Source organism: Notamacropus eugenii, chromosome 4, assembly GCF_028372415.1.
Source record: "Notamacropus eugenii isolate mMacEug1 chromosome 4, mMacEug1.pri_v2, whole genome shotgun sequence".
NCBI classification, from domain to species: Eukaryota; Metazoa; Chordata; class Mammalia; order Diprotodontia; family Macropodidae; genus Notamacropus; species Notamacropus eugenii.
Genome location: NC_092875.1, coordinates 1,127,411 through 1,140,217, shown reverse-complemented (window position 1 = coordinate 1,140,217; position 12,807 = coordinate 1,127,411). Strand labels below are relative to the sequence as shown.

At 44.7% G+C, this 12,807-nt stretch overlaps 2 protein-coding genes across 2 annotated transcripts in view; both read right to left on the bottom strand.

The window, feature by feature from the left end:
* The window catches only part of LOC140498793 (uncharacterized), a 29,081-nt gene extending 23,738 nt beyond the window's left edge, over window positions 1–5,343 (bottom strand). Inside the window, 1 exon segment of the mRNA XM_072599580.1 lies at window positions 5,283–5,343. Within this exon segment, the coding sequence (XP_072455681.1) occupies window positions 5,283–5,343 (61 nt within the window).
* Window positions 3,551–12,807, bottom strand: part of LOC140498792 (uncharacterized) — a 63,205-nt gene continuing 53,948 nt past the window's right edge. Inside the window, exon 16 of the mRNA XM_072599579.1 lies at window positions 3,551–10,831. Coding sequence (XP_072455680.1) covers window positions 8,892–10,831 — 1,940 coding nt within the window. The 3' untranslated portion in view covers window positions 3,551–8,891. The remainder of the gene's footprint in view (window positions 10,832–12,807) is intronic.

Genomic DNA, 12,807 nt, shown 5'->3' with positions numbered 1-12,807 from the left:
AGGAAGTGACACAGTGACGTAGTCTGGGAGCCTGTCCTGGAGCCCCGCCCCGCGCGTGCTGCCCTGCCCTCTGGGAAATGTAGTTCTTCTCACGTGCGCCCCCTGGTGGACTAGGTGGGAAAGCCCCTTTATCTCCTAGACACCGAGTGGGAATCCAAGGCATGTGTCTTGAAAATCGAACTTACCATGAGAAATAAGTGTCCCCAAATTCATTTGTCAAACCCAAAGGAAATCCAAATGTAAAACTGCTCAATTCTAGAAGCTACTACATGATTCCAGCTACTTTTCTAAATTCATAAGATGCTAGGTGAACCAAATATACCTGCTTGGATCAATCAAAGCCAGTATAACGGGCGCAGCCCCAAGCTGCATCTCAGAGTTAGAAGACAGTCTGACCATTTGGATTGGAAAGGCTGGAACAGGAGACCGCGGTGGCAATGAGTGGAGATACCACGCAAGTCCTTCACTCCGTGGGTATTACAGGGCGAGGATCCAGGCTGAAGGAAGTGCCTCCCAACACTTGGCTCTTTCCCAACTTCCCATCCCAGTCAATCAATAAGCATTTATTAAGCCACTACAACATGCTAAGCACTAGGGATACAAAGAAAGGCAAGAAGAGTCCCTGCTGGCCCAGAGCTCACCATCTAATAGGGGAGACATTAAAATAATTGTGTAAATGTAAGGTATTTCTAGGATAAGTGGGAGGCCATTTCACTCTCTAAATGCTTCCAGAAAACTTTATTTTGTTTCAATCACAAAGAGGCCAGGAGTTAACTAGAGATAGAAGTAATTGTAAGTCCAGCTTCTGCCTGGGTCTTGGATATTTTTCCAAACTAGGAACTTGGAGCAATTGTGGCTAAACTCATAATTTTGCATCTAAAGTAAACTGTCACAAGCTAGAGAAAAGTAAGAGTCATTTCATTACCCTCTCTATATTTCCTGCATTGTTGCCCTCCTCTAGATGACTCAATGATGACCCAGGAACCTCTTCATCCTGGAAGACCTCTTAAGGTGTGGCCCTCACACCTCCTCAGTCTGCTGGTCCTTTGTTTTAGGAGGACATCAGGCCAGTCATCTTTTCATTTCCCCAAGCTACACTGGAGCTGTTGGTCTGTACATCTAATTTTTTTTTACAATGAGATCCTGTACTGTATGTAGCCCCAAACCAGTTCTAGGTGTAATTGTTCTAAAGGAAGGGCACTGATAAAGGGGAAAGCTACCAGAGGCATGACCAGGAGCATGTGAATGAGAAGCTCTTGGAGGAACTGTAGATGATAAATGTCAAAATAAACTTAGGGTCCTCTGTGATCGATCAGTGCACTCTTCAACATTACCAGTGGTCTCAACTGCCAAAGCCAATGGACTCTTCATTCCTTCCTCATCCTTTGGGATCTCTCACAGATCAACATTGTTGATCACCTCTCTCCTTCCCTTTGGGTTTCCATGCTGTATTGGTAAGGGAATTTGCATATCTTCCCCTGCTCCTTAATAGGCCCATGTGACCTGCTTTGAGCTTTGGCCCAGCCCACAGCCTGAGTCACATGAAGCCCATGGTGGGAGGAGCTTGCTGAACCAGTGGAGCAGGAAGAGTAAGGCAGAGCAGAGTAGCTAGAGTGAGTGAGAGGGGGAGTGATTTTTCCTAGGGGAGCTTGTTTGTAGGGAGGCCTGACAGAGGGAAGGTTTGGGGATGGCCCTGCTCCCTGCATTGTTAATATGTATAGATTTTTTTTTTGTTACTATAATGGATCTGGCTTACTGGTATTTTGGTTTCATCTTTGAGGAAGAGAGTTTTTATTTTTCCCAATTTACCCTGGAAATATGCATGCATATCTATAGTGGCTGTGGGTATCATTGCAATTATGCATGTCTTGTTCTCTTGGCCTCCTACCTGTCTGGCCACTGCTCCTCAGTTTCCTTTGCTAGACCTTCATCACCAGTTATCTTGACCTATGTCTTGCCATTGGACTCCAATGATGCTGGAGGAGTGAGGTTGGTGACTTTGCACAGCCCTGCCTCACTTAAATTCAATTCACTTGCATGTCACCTCCCTGATGTCATTGGTCCTCTTTGAGAATGGAGGACGAACAACAGCCCTTCATCCAAGTTGTGCCAATTAACCACAAGTCCTCCCCAGACTCAGTCCTGGACTCTTTTTTTCTCCATATGGTCTTACTTGGTAATTTTTCCAACTACTGTGAGTTTGTCATCTCTGTGCAGATTCCTGGATCTGTACTTCCAGGCTCTCCATCTCTCCTGATCTCCAGTCTCACATTACTGTCTTTTAGACATCTTGAACTAGATGTCCTACAGGGAAGGGGGAGAGCACCAGACCTGTGATTGCATTGATAGAAGAAACTTCAAGATGAGGAAATCCCTTCTATCAGGTCAGGTTAGCACCTTCTTGACATGTACGTAGACTGAGAAATTAAATGATCTGCCTTGCTTGGATCATGGCAACACAGTGTTAGAAGTGGGACCCGAACTCAAGTATTCCTAGTTTTGAGACTAGCCCTCTGTTCCTGTGCCAAGCTATCAGAGGCATGCCTCACAGACATCTCAAACTCCGCATGTCCAAAGCAGAATCATTCCCCTCATCCCCACCTTCTCCTAAATTTTCCGTACCATAAAGGGCATGACCATACTCCCAGATGCTCAGATTTCCAACCTCAGTGTCATCATAGCCTCCTCACACTCATTTGTCCCACATAGCCAATCCCTTTTCAAATCTTATGGTTCTTATTTTCACACCTTTCCTATGCACATAATATTCTCTCTACTTATGTGACCACCATCCTAATTACGGTCCCCTTTGCTTCTTTTCTGGACTGTGGCAATAGCCTAATTGTCTCCTTGCCTCATCTTTCCTTACTTGAACCTATCCTTCATACAGCTACAAAAAGGATTGTTCTGAAGGAGAACTCACCCCTCCCTCAATTAACTCCAGGGGCACCTTCTACCCCAGGATCAAATGTATGTTAAGTCCACTGGTGGGCACTTAAAACTTTGCCCGTTGGTCCCTTCCTATATTTCGAGCCTTCTTACACATAGGTCCCCTACATGCACACTACAGTCCTGCCAGGCTGGCCAATTTGCTGCCCTCCATATTCACCACTATTCTCCTTCCTAGTCCCTGACTCCTCAGGCTCCAACAATGGTTCTGGATGACCAAAGCAGTCAAGAAGTATCTATTAAGCACTTACTGTGCACAAGGCCCATACTAAAACACTGGGAAAACACAGACCAGCCAAAAGATTCTCTGCCCTGGAGAAGCTTCCATTCTCATGGAGAAGACAACATGTAAAAAGAAGCTGTAAAGAGGTGGTCCTCCAGAGCAGGGCAGCCAGGAGGGAATACAAAGGAGTCTTTCCCCTTGGAATCCAAGGAAGGGGCCCAGGAGCAGGGGGCACTTCCCAGACAAGCTGCAGGACCAATGTGTTACAAGGCTTCTGTAGGTTGGACCAGAGAGCCAATGAAAACCCTTCCAAACCTGAAATTCCGTCATGCTTACGAATCTGAGGCCAAATAGGAAGGAGAGAGTGTGGACAATGAGTCAGCCAGTCAATAAGCATTTATTAAGCACCTAGTGTGCGCCAGGCAATGTGCTGAGCACTGGGGATACAAAGGCCTGCCCTCAAGGAGCTCACAGTCTAAGGAGAAAGCATGCAAACAACTAGACATCAAACACAGACAAGATTGTGGTCACTGTTTACCCACTTGAGTTGTGTCCAACTCTTCATGACCCCAGTCAGGGTTTTCTTGGGAAAGACAATGGAGGGCTTTGTCATTTCCTTCTCCAGCTCATTTGACAGATGAGGAACTGAGGCAAAGGGGGTTAAGTGACTTGCCCAAGGTCACACAGCTGGGAAGTGTCTGAGGCTGGAATTGAACTCAGGATAAATTGGAGATAATCAATAGAGGGAAGCCATTAGTATTAAAAAGGGATTGGGAAAAGCTTCTTTTAAGAGGTAGAATTTTAGCTGGGTCTTGAAGGAAGTAAGGGAAGGAGCTGGAGACAGGGAGTGACACAATTCCAAGAGTGGGGGGTTGGGGGAAGGAAGAGATAGAAAATGCAGAGTTAGATGGAATGTCTTGGTGAGGAACAGCAAGGAGGCCAAATCGCTGGATCTATTAGTACATGGAGGGGAGTAAGGTGTAATGAAAATGTAAAGTGTGTCCAGATTATGTAGGGCTTTAAAAGCCAAAAGAGGTTTTTATATTCAAACCCCAACGCAACAGAAAGTCAGTGGAGTTTTGGGGGTAGGGTGACATGGTCAGAGCTGTGCTTTAGTAAAATCGCTTTGAAGGTTGAATGGAGGGTGGACAGGAGTGGGGGGCAGACTGAGGCAGGCAGAAGAGTCCAGGCATGAGGTATGAGAGCCTGCCCCACAGTGAGGCAGAGTCAGAGAGATGCTGGAAGTGAAATGGACAGGCCTTGGCAACAGATCAGACTTGGGGCTGAGAGTACAGAGTCAAGGGTGACATCTAGGCTATGATCCCAGAGCACTGGAAGGACTGGTGTGGCCTCAACAACAAAAGGGAAGTTAGGAAGAGAGAAAAGATGAGTTCACTTTTGGACAGGTGAGTTTAAGATGTCAATGAATCACTCAGTTGAAGATGCAGGAGACGCAGTTGGGGATGAGAGATTGTAGATTAAGAGGAGGGTTAGGACTGGTCAAGTAGATCTGAGAATCATCTGAAAGAGATAATGGAATTCAAGAGAGTTGGGATCACCAAGTGCAACAGTACAGAGGGAGAAAAGGGCTCAGGATGGGGCCCACAGTTAACAGTTTTGACTTGGATGAAGATATAGCAGAGCAGATCAAGGAGGGGTCAAAAGGCAAGAGAACCAAGAAAAAACAGCCTCACAGAAACCTAGAGAAAACAGCATCAAGAATGGGAGAACTGACAGAGTCAATCAAAGGCTGCAAAAAGGTCAAGGATGAGCACTGAGAAAAGGCCAGTGGACCTGGAAATAAGGAAAGCATTAGGAGTTTTGTTGGAAGGGTGAGGTCAGAAGCCAGAATGTAGCATTAAGAAATGAGAAGGAAGTAGAGGTACCTACTGCATTTGGCCTTCCGAAGTTTAGCCACAAAAGGAAGGCTCCAGGATGACAGTGAGTGGGGATGGAGGAAATGAGGTTTTTTGGAATGTTTGTAAGCAGTAGGGAAACAGCCAGTAGACAAGAGAAACTGAAGATTAGTGAGGATAGGAATGACAAAAAGTGAAACATGCTGGACAAGACAGGATGGAACGGAGCCACTTGTGCATATTGAAGGACTCACCCTGCCAAGAAGAGTCAGCTTTCACGTTAAACAAGGCAGAGGAGATGGTGGCAGACAGCATCTTGGCAATGCAAGATGGATGGTTGCCAGAGGGTCCAAGTTTTTTCAGTGCAATAGGAGATAAGGTTCTCAGTTGAGAAAGGGGACTATGGCAGACCTGTGGGATGCTGTGGTACTTGGGCTAGTGAGCTAATGAGGGAGGTGCAGGGGTGTCTGCAGCACCCAAAGTGCAGTAGAGCTTTTGCCACATAAATCTGCAGTGGCCCCTGATCTTCTTACAACGCCTTACTCCACTTGGGGACAGCTTTTCCTAAGGGCAAGCCTAAACCTGCCTCTTTCCACTATTACTTCCCCAGATCCCATTTCATTCCCACAGCTCTTCAGGCCAATCTGCACTCTGGGTGCTGTCTTCTTCTCCCTGAGGAGTCCTCAGGAGATTGCAGTAGGGACCAGGACTTACATGTGTCAAAATGAATGGGAAAAGAAGCAATTGCTGGGACATTCATCACAAACCAGTAACTGGGAAACTCAGTGCTCTTGAGGGGGCTGCTGGTTTAGGCAGCCCCATAGAGGTCTCCAGAACCATCCAGAATCATCATGCTTTGAGGTTGGGTATGATGTCACTGGCACATCAGAGACATCTGGAGGTCCCAACAAGGCTGATACACATGACCCAGTCCTACCATGTCCTCTACACTTCCATTTTGTAGTTTTTTTAAGTGTGCACCAATTTGAACAAAGTCATAACAAAAATATCCTCTTTACTTCTTATTTCTTCTGGGGATTCTCTGAATTTTGTGATGGTTGTTGGAATATTTGCAATCAGTGCGGTTCTGCTCTTTTGCCTTCACTTTCCTCGCTCTGACGCTTCCTGAGCATTTTCACATCTTGCTCTTACCATTTCTGTCAGTCCCATCATATCCCATCACCTTCACAGATCACCATTTGCTCAACCATCCCTTCCAGCACTGGACGCTCATATCCCACCCTTCACAGAGCTGCCAAACAGCCAGTCCTAAAGCACTGAGCTGGTCACATCACTCACCACTCACCAGAAAAGCTTCAGTGGCTCCCTTTCCCCCAAAGGAAAGAATGCCAGGTTCTTTCTGGTATCTGCAGGCCTTCTTCTACTTTTCCAGTAGATGACACAACTCCCTCTCCCCTCCCCTACCCCATGCTCCAGCTAAACTGGCCTACTCACTGTTCTCTGAATATGACCTTCCCTCTCCTTCCTCACCTCTGTCTCCCTCCAAGACTCAGCTCAACTGTCACCTCCTTCCTACTCATTTCCCAGCTGTGAGTGCCTCCCCTACACAAGATCTTAGATTTGCTTCTTCGTGAATGGGTTGTATTCCTCAGTGGAATTCCTCTAAGGGCAGGGGCTTTATCATTTCTATAGGTGCCTCACCAGGGCCTGGCACACAGCCTGAAGAAACCTCAATAGCCTCCTGGGCTGGCCCCTGTACCCCTTTACATGGGGCTAAATGCTCCTGTGGTCATGTTTGGGGGCTCATTCCCCTCTGGGCTGACTCTCATTTAGAACATTTTCCTGATATCCAGCTGAAACTGGCCTCCTTGCAGTTTCCTCTGCTACTTCTGCCCTCCAACAAGCAGAAAGAAAATAGAATGTAGTGTTTCTAAAGGCAAGGGATGAGAGGATCCCAAAGGAAAGGGTAAACAACACTGCCAAGTACCTGACAAAGGCAAAGCAGGCTTTAGACTGAATAAAAATCTCCTAGAGCTTCCAAATGCCAGTATTCCAAACACTAGAGAGACAGCTATCAGGAAGAAACACCACTGGGAGAATCATGGACCTTCTGGTAGACATGACACTCAGTGCCAAGTCAGGACTGGATTTAAAAGGTTATCTGTTTAGAGGCCAGACTTGGGATTTTCTAGTCCATCCCACTACCATCTACAGAAGAGGAAATAGGCGCCAACCTGCCCAAGGTCACAGCTAGTAAGTGGAAATGGGTAACTTGATCCCTCGTCCTCTGACGCCAAGGTGATTATGAAAAGAAAAGACACTCAAGGGTAGAACACTGAAGAGCACCCAGCTTTCCCTCTAGGAATTGGGAAAAGATCAAAGACCCAGCAAAGGAGATAAAGAGGGAAAGATAAAGGGGGAATACCAGCATGATATAGTGAAAAGCATGCTAGCCTGTGAGTCAGGAGACCTGGATCTAAGTTCTGCATTAGCACCAACTAGCTGCTGCACCACAGGCAAATCCTTCAATGTCTCACCTGACCTCATCTACAAAATGGGGACATTTGCACCACTACCTTACAGGTTTGTTACAAAGGAATTTCACAAGTCATGCTCTTTATTTATAATACTGGTTAACTAAGAGAGCTAAGCTAAGCTGCTCATCTCTGAAGATGAGAAGAGATTATCAAAAAGAAAATGGCGACCATCACTGTGAAATACCTGCTAAAGGCAAAGGAAGCTTTGGATTGAACAGCAATAAAGAAATTCCCTAGTGAGCTCTGAGGGATCAAAGTGGGTGGGAAAGAAAAGAGATGGCAAGGCATTGGGTGGGGGAGGGGAGGGCAACCTACTGAAGACATAACATTAATGTTGTTACCATGGACAAGTCTTAGTTTCCTCATCTACCAAGTGTGAATACTAATACCAGAAGGATGTTGGGGATGTTAACATGAGGTGCAAAGAAGGGAGATGGGTCTGTGTTGGAGTTTTTATTCATTTGATTAGTGGGGAGATTAGAGGAGGCATCTAGTGATAGTGTCTGGCACTTGACTCTGCCTTTGTCAGATACCATCTGGAGAACCCTGTTCAGTTTAGATGGTGGGGAATCAGTGTAACGACATTGCTAAGCTAGAGACTGTGCAAAGAACTGGTAGGTCACTGGATAATGGGTTGAGGAAGAGGGAAACAGGATCACTATCATCAAGTATCTGAGCAATAGGGGAACATGATAGATATAGTCACATATCTGAAAGACCATGGACTTTTTGCTGTTTGGCCCCAGAGGACAGAACCGAGGAAGTCATGCAGGAATGGAGTGCATCCAACACCCACAACAGGTCTTCCAGCAAAGCATGAATGATCAACTGTTCAATCTGTTATAGGGGGTGTTGTCTAGGTACAGGCTGGACTAGAGCCTTTTGAAGTTCTTAATGGCTCTAACACTGGCACACTCTGATAAGAGGAAGCATTTTCATCTTGTTTTATATGTTCTAGCTAAGGATTTTCTAAGCATAGAGATTGGACAAGATGACTAAAGGGCTGTGTCGCTACTTATATGGCTTTGTGCCTTTCTGTTACTAAAAGATATAAGAGAAAGCAACTGACATTTATAAGAACTGTATGGATGTGGAATTTAAGAAATCAGTTCAATTTAGCAAGGCTTAATTTGGGGGGGGGGGAAGTGGGGCCAAGTTATCTGCTGTAAGTGTAGACAATGAAGGAAATGGAAGGCTTGAGGCTTAAAAAAGAAATGGTTTGGAATGGCTACTATGGAAAATGTGATACTAACTTGCTTCATCTGTAAGATTTCCTTTGGTATAAGTTCTCTATGATAAAGTACAGGGTGTATACTCTGGCTGAAATCCTCATGTTCGTTACATTCATATGGTTTTTTTACCTTCCTAAGGCTTCTCTCCAACTTGTGCGGTGTACTGCGGAGTAAGATGTTTACTCAGGCAGAGGGCATTCTCACAGACGGTGCATTCATAAGGTTTCTCTCCAGTGTGAATTCTCTGATGTCGAATAAGCTGTGAGCTCTGGCGGAAGGTCTTCCCACACACACTGCAGCCGTAAGGCTTTTCTCCAGTGTGAATTCTTTGATGTTGTATAAGTCCTGCACTCTGGCGAAAGGCCTTCCCACACTCATTACATTCATAAGGCTTCTCTTCAGTGTGAATTCTCACATGTTCAGTAAGTCTTGTTCTTAGACGGAAGGCTTTCCCACATTCATTACATTCAAAAGGTTTCCCTCCACTATGAATTGTCTGATGTCGGGTAAGTTCTATGCTCCGGCGGAAGGCCTTTCCACATTCATTGCATTCATAGGGTTTCTCTCCAGTATGAATTATCTCATGTCGAGTAAGGTGTTTACTCTGTCGGAAAGCCTTCCCACACTGATTACATATATAAGGTTTCTCTCCAGTATGAATTATCTGATGCCGAATAAGCTGAGATGTCTGGTGGAAAGTCTTCCCACATTCATGACATTCATAAGGTTTTTCTCTGGTATGTATTATCTGATGTTGAGTCAGCTGTGAACTCCGGCGGAAGGCCTTTCCACATTCCTTACATCCATAAGGTTTCTCTCCAGTGTGAATTCTCTGGTGGACAGTAAGCCAAGATTTTTGCAGGAATGTTTTCCCACACTCATTACATTCATAAGGTTTCTCTCCAGTGTGACTTCTCTGATGTTGTGTGAGTCCTGTGCTTCGATGAAAGGCCTTCCCACATTCTTTACATTCATAAGGTTTCTCTCCTGTATGGATTCTCTGGTGTACAAGGAGTTGCGAACTCTGACGAAAAGCTTTTCCACAGTCATTACATTCATAAGGTTTCTCCCCAGTATGGATTCTCTGGTGTTGTGTGAGCCGTGAACTCCAGTGGAAGGCCTTCCCACATTCCTTACATACATATGGTTTCTCTCCAGTATGAATTCTCTGATGTACAGTAAGTTGTGAGCTCTGATGGAAAGCCTTCCCACATTCATTACACTCATAAGGTTTCTCCCCAGTATGAATTTTTTGATGTTGCATAAGTCCTGCACTCTGGTGGAAGGCCTTCCCACATCCATGGCATTCATAAGGCTTCTCTCCAGTGTGAATTCTCTTATGTATAGTTAGCTGTGAGCTTTGTCGGAAGTCTTTCCCACATTCGCTACATTTATACGGTTTCTCTCCAGTGTGAATTCTCTGATGTCCTGTAAGCTGTGAACTCCGGCGGAAGGTTTTCCCACATTCATTACATTCAAAAGGTTTCTCTCCAGAATGGATTGCCTGGTGCTGTGTAAGTCCTGCACTCTGGTGGAAGGCCTTCCCACATTCATGACATTCATAAGGCTTTTCTCCAGTGTGGATTCTCTTATGTATAGTCAGTTGCGAGCTCTGGCGGAAGGCCTTCCCACAGTCATGACATTCATAAGGCTTCTCTCCAGTGTGGATTCTCTGATGGACAGTAAGTTCAGTGCTCCAGCGGAAGCCTTTGCCACATTCATTACATTCGAAAGGTTTCTCTGCAGCATGAATGAGTTGATAGTCAATAAGACCTGAATTATAATCAAAGGGTTTCCCACATTCATTATACTTAGAGAAGATCTTCTTTAAGCAGATTCGGTGATACCTTCTCCGGCCTGGTTGCAGCCTGAAGCTTCGTCTATGGGTCTCACGTTTATGAAGATTTGGTTCCTTATTGTCTCGTTGGCCCTCTAAGCTTGAAGTACATACTCCAGCTTTTCTGAAACTAGAGATACAAGGACCATCCTTTGTGAGTTGTGCAAAGGGTGCTTCTTCCACAGAAAGACCCAACTTTGGAGCTGACTCACTGGTTCCAGTCCTAATGTCACCATCTGAAAGAAAATGCAAAATATAAATATTCCCCATTCTTCCAGCTTCTGTCTTCTCCAATTCAGGTTAACAAAATTTTTTCAGCATCTACTATGTGCCAGGAATGGTGTTAAGTGCCAGAAAAAAAAGGACTCATCCACTGAGAAAAACGATTATTAAACTTTATAGGGTAAAATAAGTAATAAAAAATATGACTGTATGTTTTTAGGGTGATTATGAGAAACATTTCTCACAAACCTTCAAGTTGCAAATATAAAAATGATTATTATTATAGCCATATATACCACTATGCACTTATTTTATAAAAGCTTTCACATTCAACATCACCATACCTTGTGTTCTTCTTTTTTCCAAAAGAAGAAATCAGCTTGATTTAATGATCTGCTCAAGGTCACAATGAGAACAGTTTAAAACGGAGCTAAAAACCACATCTTTGGACTCCAGTGCTACTGCCCTTTTCCCAGTCCCTGCTGACCTCCATAATCTCTCAGTAGACTAATCTGATCACTTTTAAATGGCTGACCCAGGTGAGGAGGCCAAAGCTCCTGGCAAACCACTTGAATTCAAAGTGAAGAATGAATATATGATAATTAGGATCAAAGATTTAAAGGCAGTGGGGAATTCTGAGATCACCTAGTCCAACACCTTCATTTCACAGATAGAAAAACTGAGGAAGCCCAGCAAGGCCAGCACTTCATCAGCAAACAGGTCTCAAGAAACTCCCTTAACAACATGGAGGGGTAACTGCACTCCACTGGACAGTTTGAGAATGGTCTGGACATACTGAGAGGTCACATAATTTGCCTAGAATCACATAGGCAATAAGCCACAGGCCAGGACTTGAACTCAGGTCTTTCCAATGACAAAGTTAGCTCCAGTCTGTATTTGTGGATTATAATCAGGGCCATGGACTTAGAGCTGGAAGGTAATCTTGTCCTCTTTTATTCTCTCCAGTGCCTGGCACATAGTAGGTGCTTTATAAATACTTGTTGACTAATTTATAAGTGGTGCAATTAAAAGATGAAAATGATCGAAAAAACAAATGTGACTCAACTGTCCCTTTGACTCAGCTCTCCCACCACAGGACATATACCACCAATAAAGGCAAACACAGAAAGAGTGGCCCCATATATACCCAAACACGTACTGCAATGCCTTCTGTGCCTTAGCCAAGAACTGGTACCCATGATGTGGGAAATAGTGAAACCTTTGTGGTACGTGAATATAACAGAATGTCACCTTAAGAATTACCAAAGAAACCTGAGAAGACCTGGATAAGTAAAGAGTGAACAGAGCCAGAAAAACAATATATAAAAGTCTAACAAGGCAAATGAAAAGAGCAGTCAAATAAAAGAGAATGGTTTGAAATTATACTAACGACTCTTGGCCTTCGAGAAGAGCTGAGGATGTACTTCCTTCCCTCACAGATCCTCATCCGTAGAAGAGGAGATGGTTTTGTTTAAGAGTACATAAGCGGAAGAGTGTTTCCACAATTAAATGATACATTCTTAAGTATTAAGGATTTTTTAAAGCTAATTTAAAAACTACTATCCATATTGTCCACTGCCTGGGAGAACCTACAGCTGAATGTCCCACAAGCAAACCCAACTCAACATCCAATGCAGATCTCCACCACCTCTGGTGAGGAAGGGCCGGCTGACTCTCGGGGCAGCCTAATTCACCTGGAGAATGTTCCAATAGTCACACACTGCTGACTTACATCAAGCTTAAATTGCTCCTGGCTCCTGTCTTCTGAGGTCAAGCGGTACTAAGTCCAATACCAATTGCTGCAAGAGTTATGTCCTGCACAAAGTCTTCTCTTCTTCATAGTTCTTCTAAGGAATCTGAGGGCAGCACAACCTCAAAGACCATGGCCATCCCAGCTGCTAAATGATCTCAAGTCATGGGCCGAGCGCTGGTAGAGTACAAGCTCCCTGGGGCAGGGACTGTGTCACTATCTCTTTGCATTTCCAGTGAT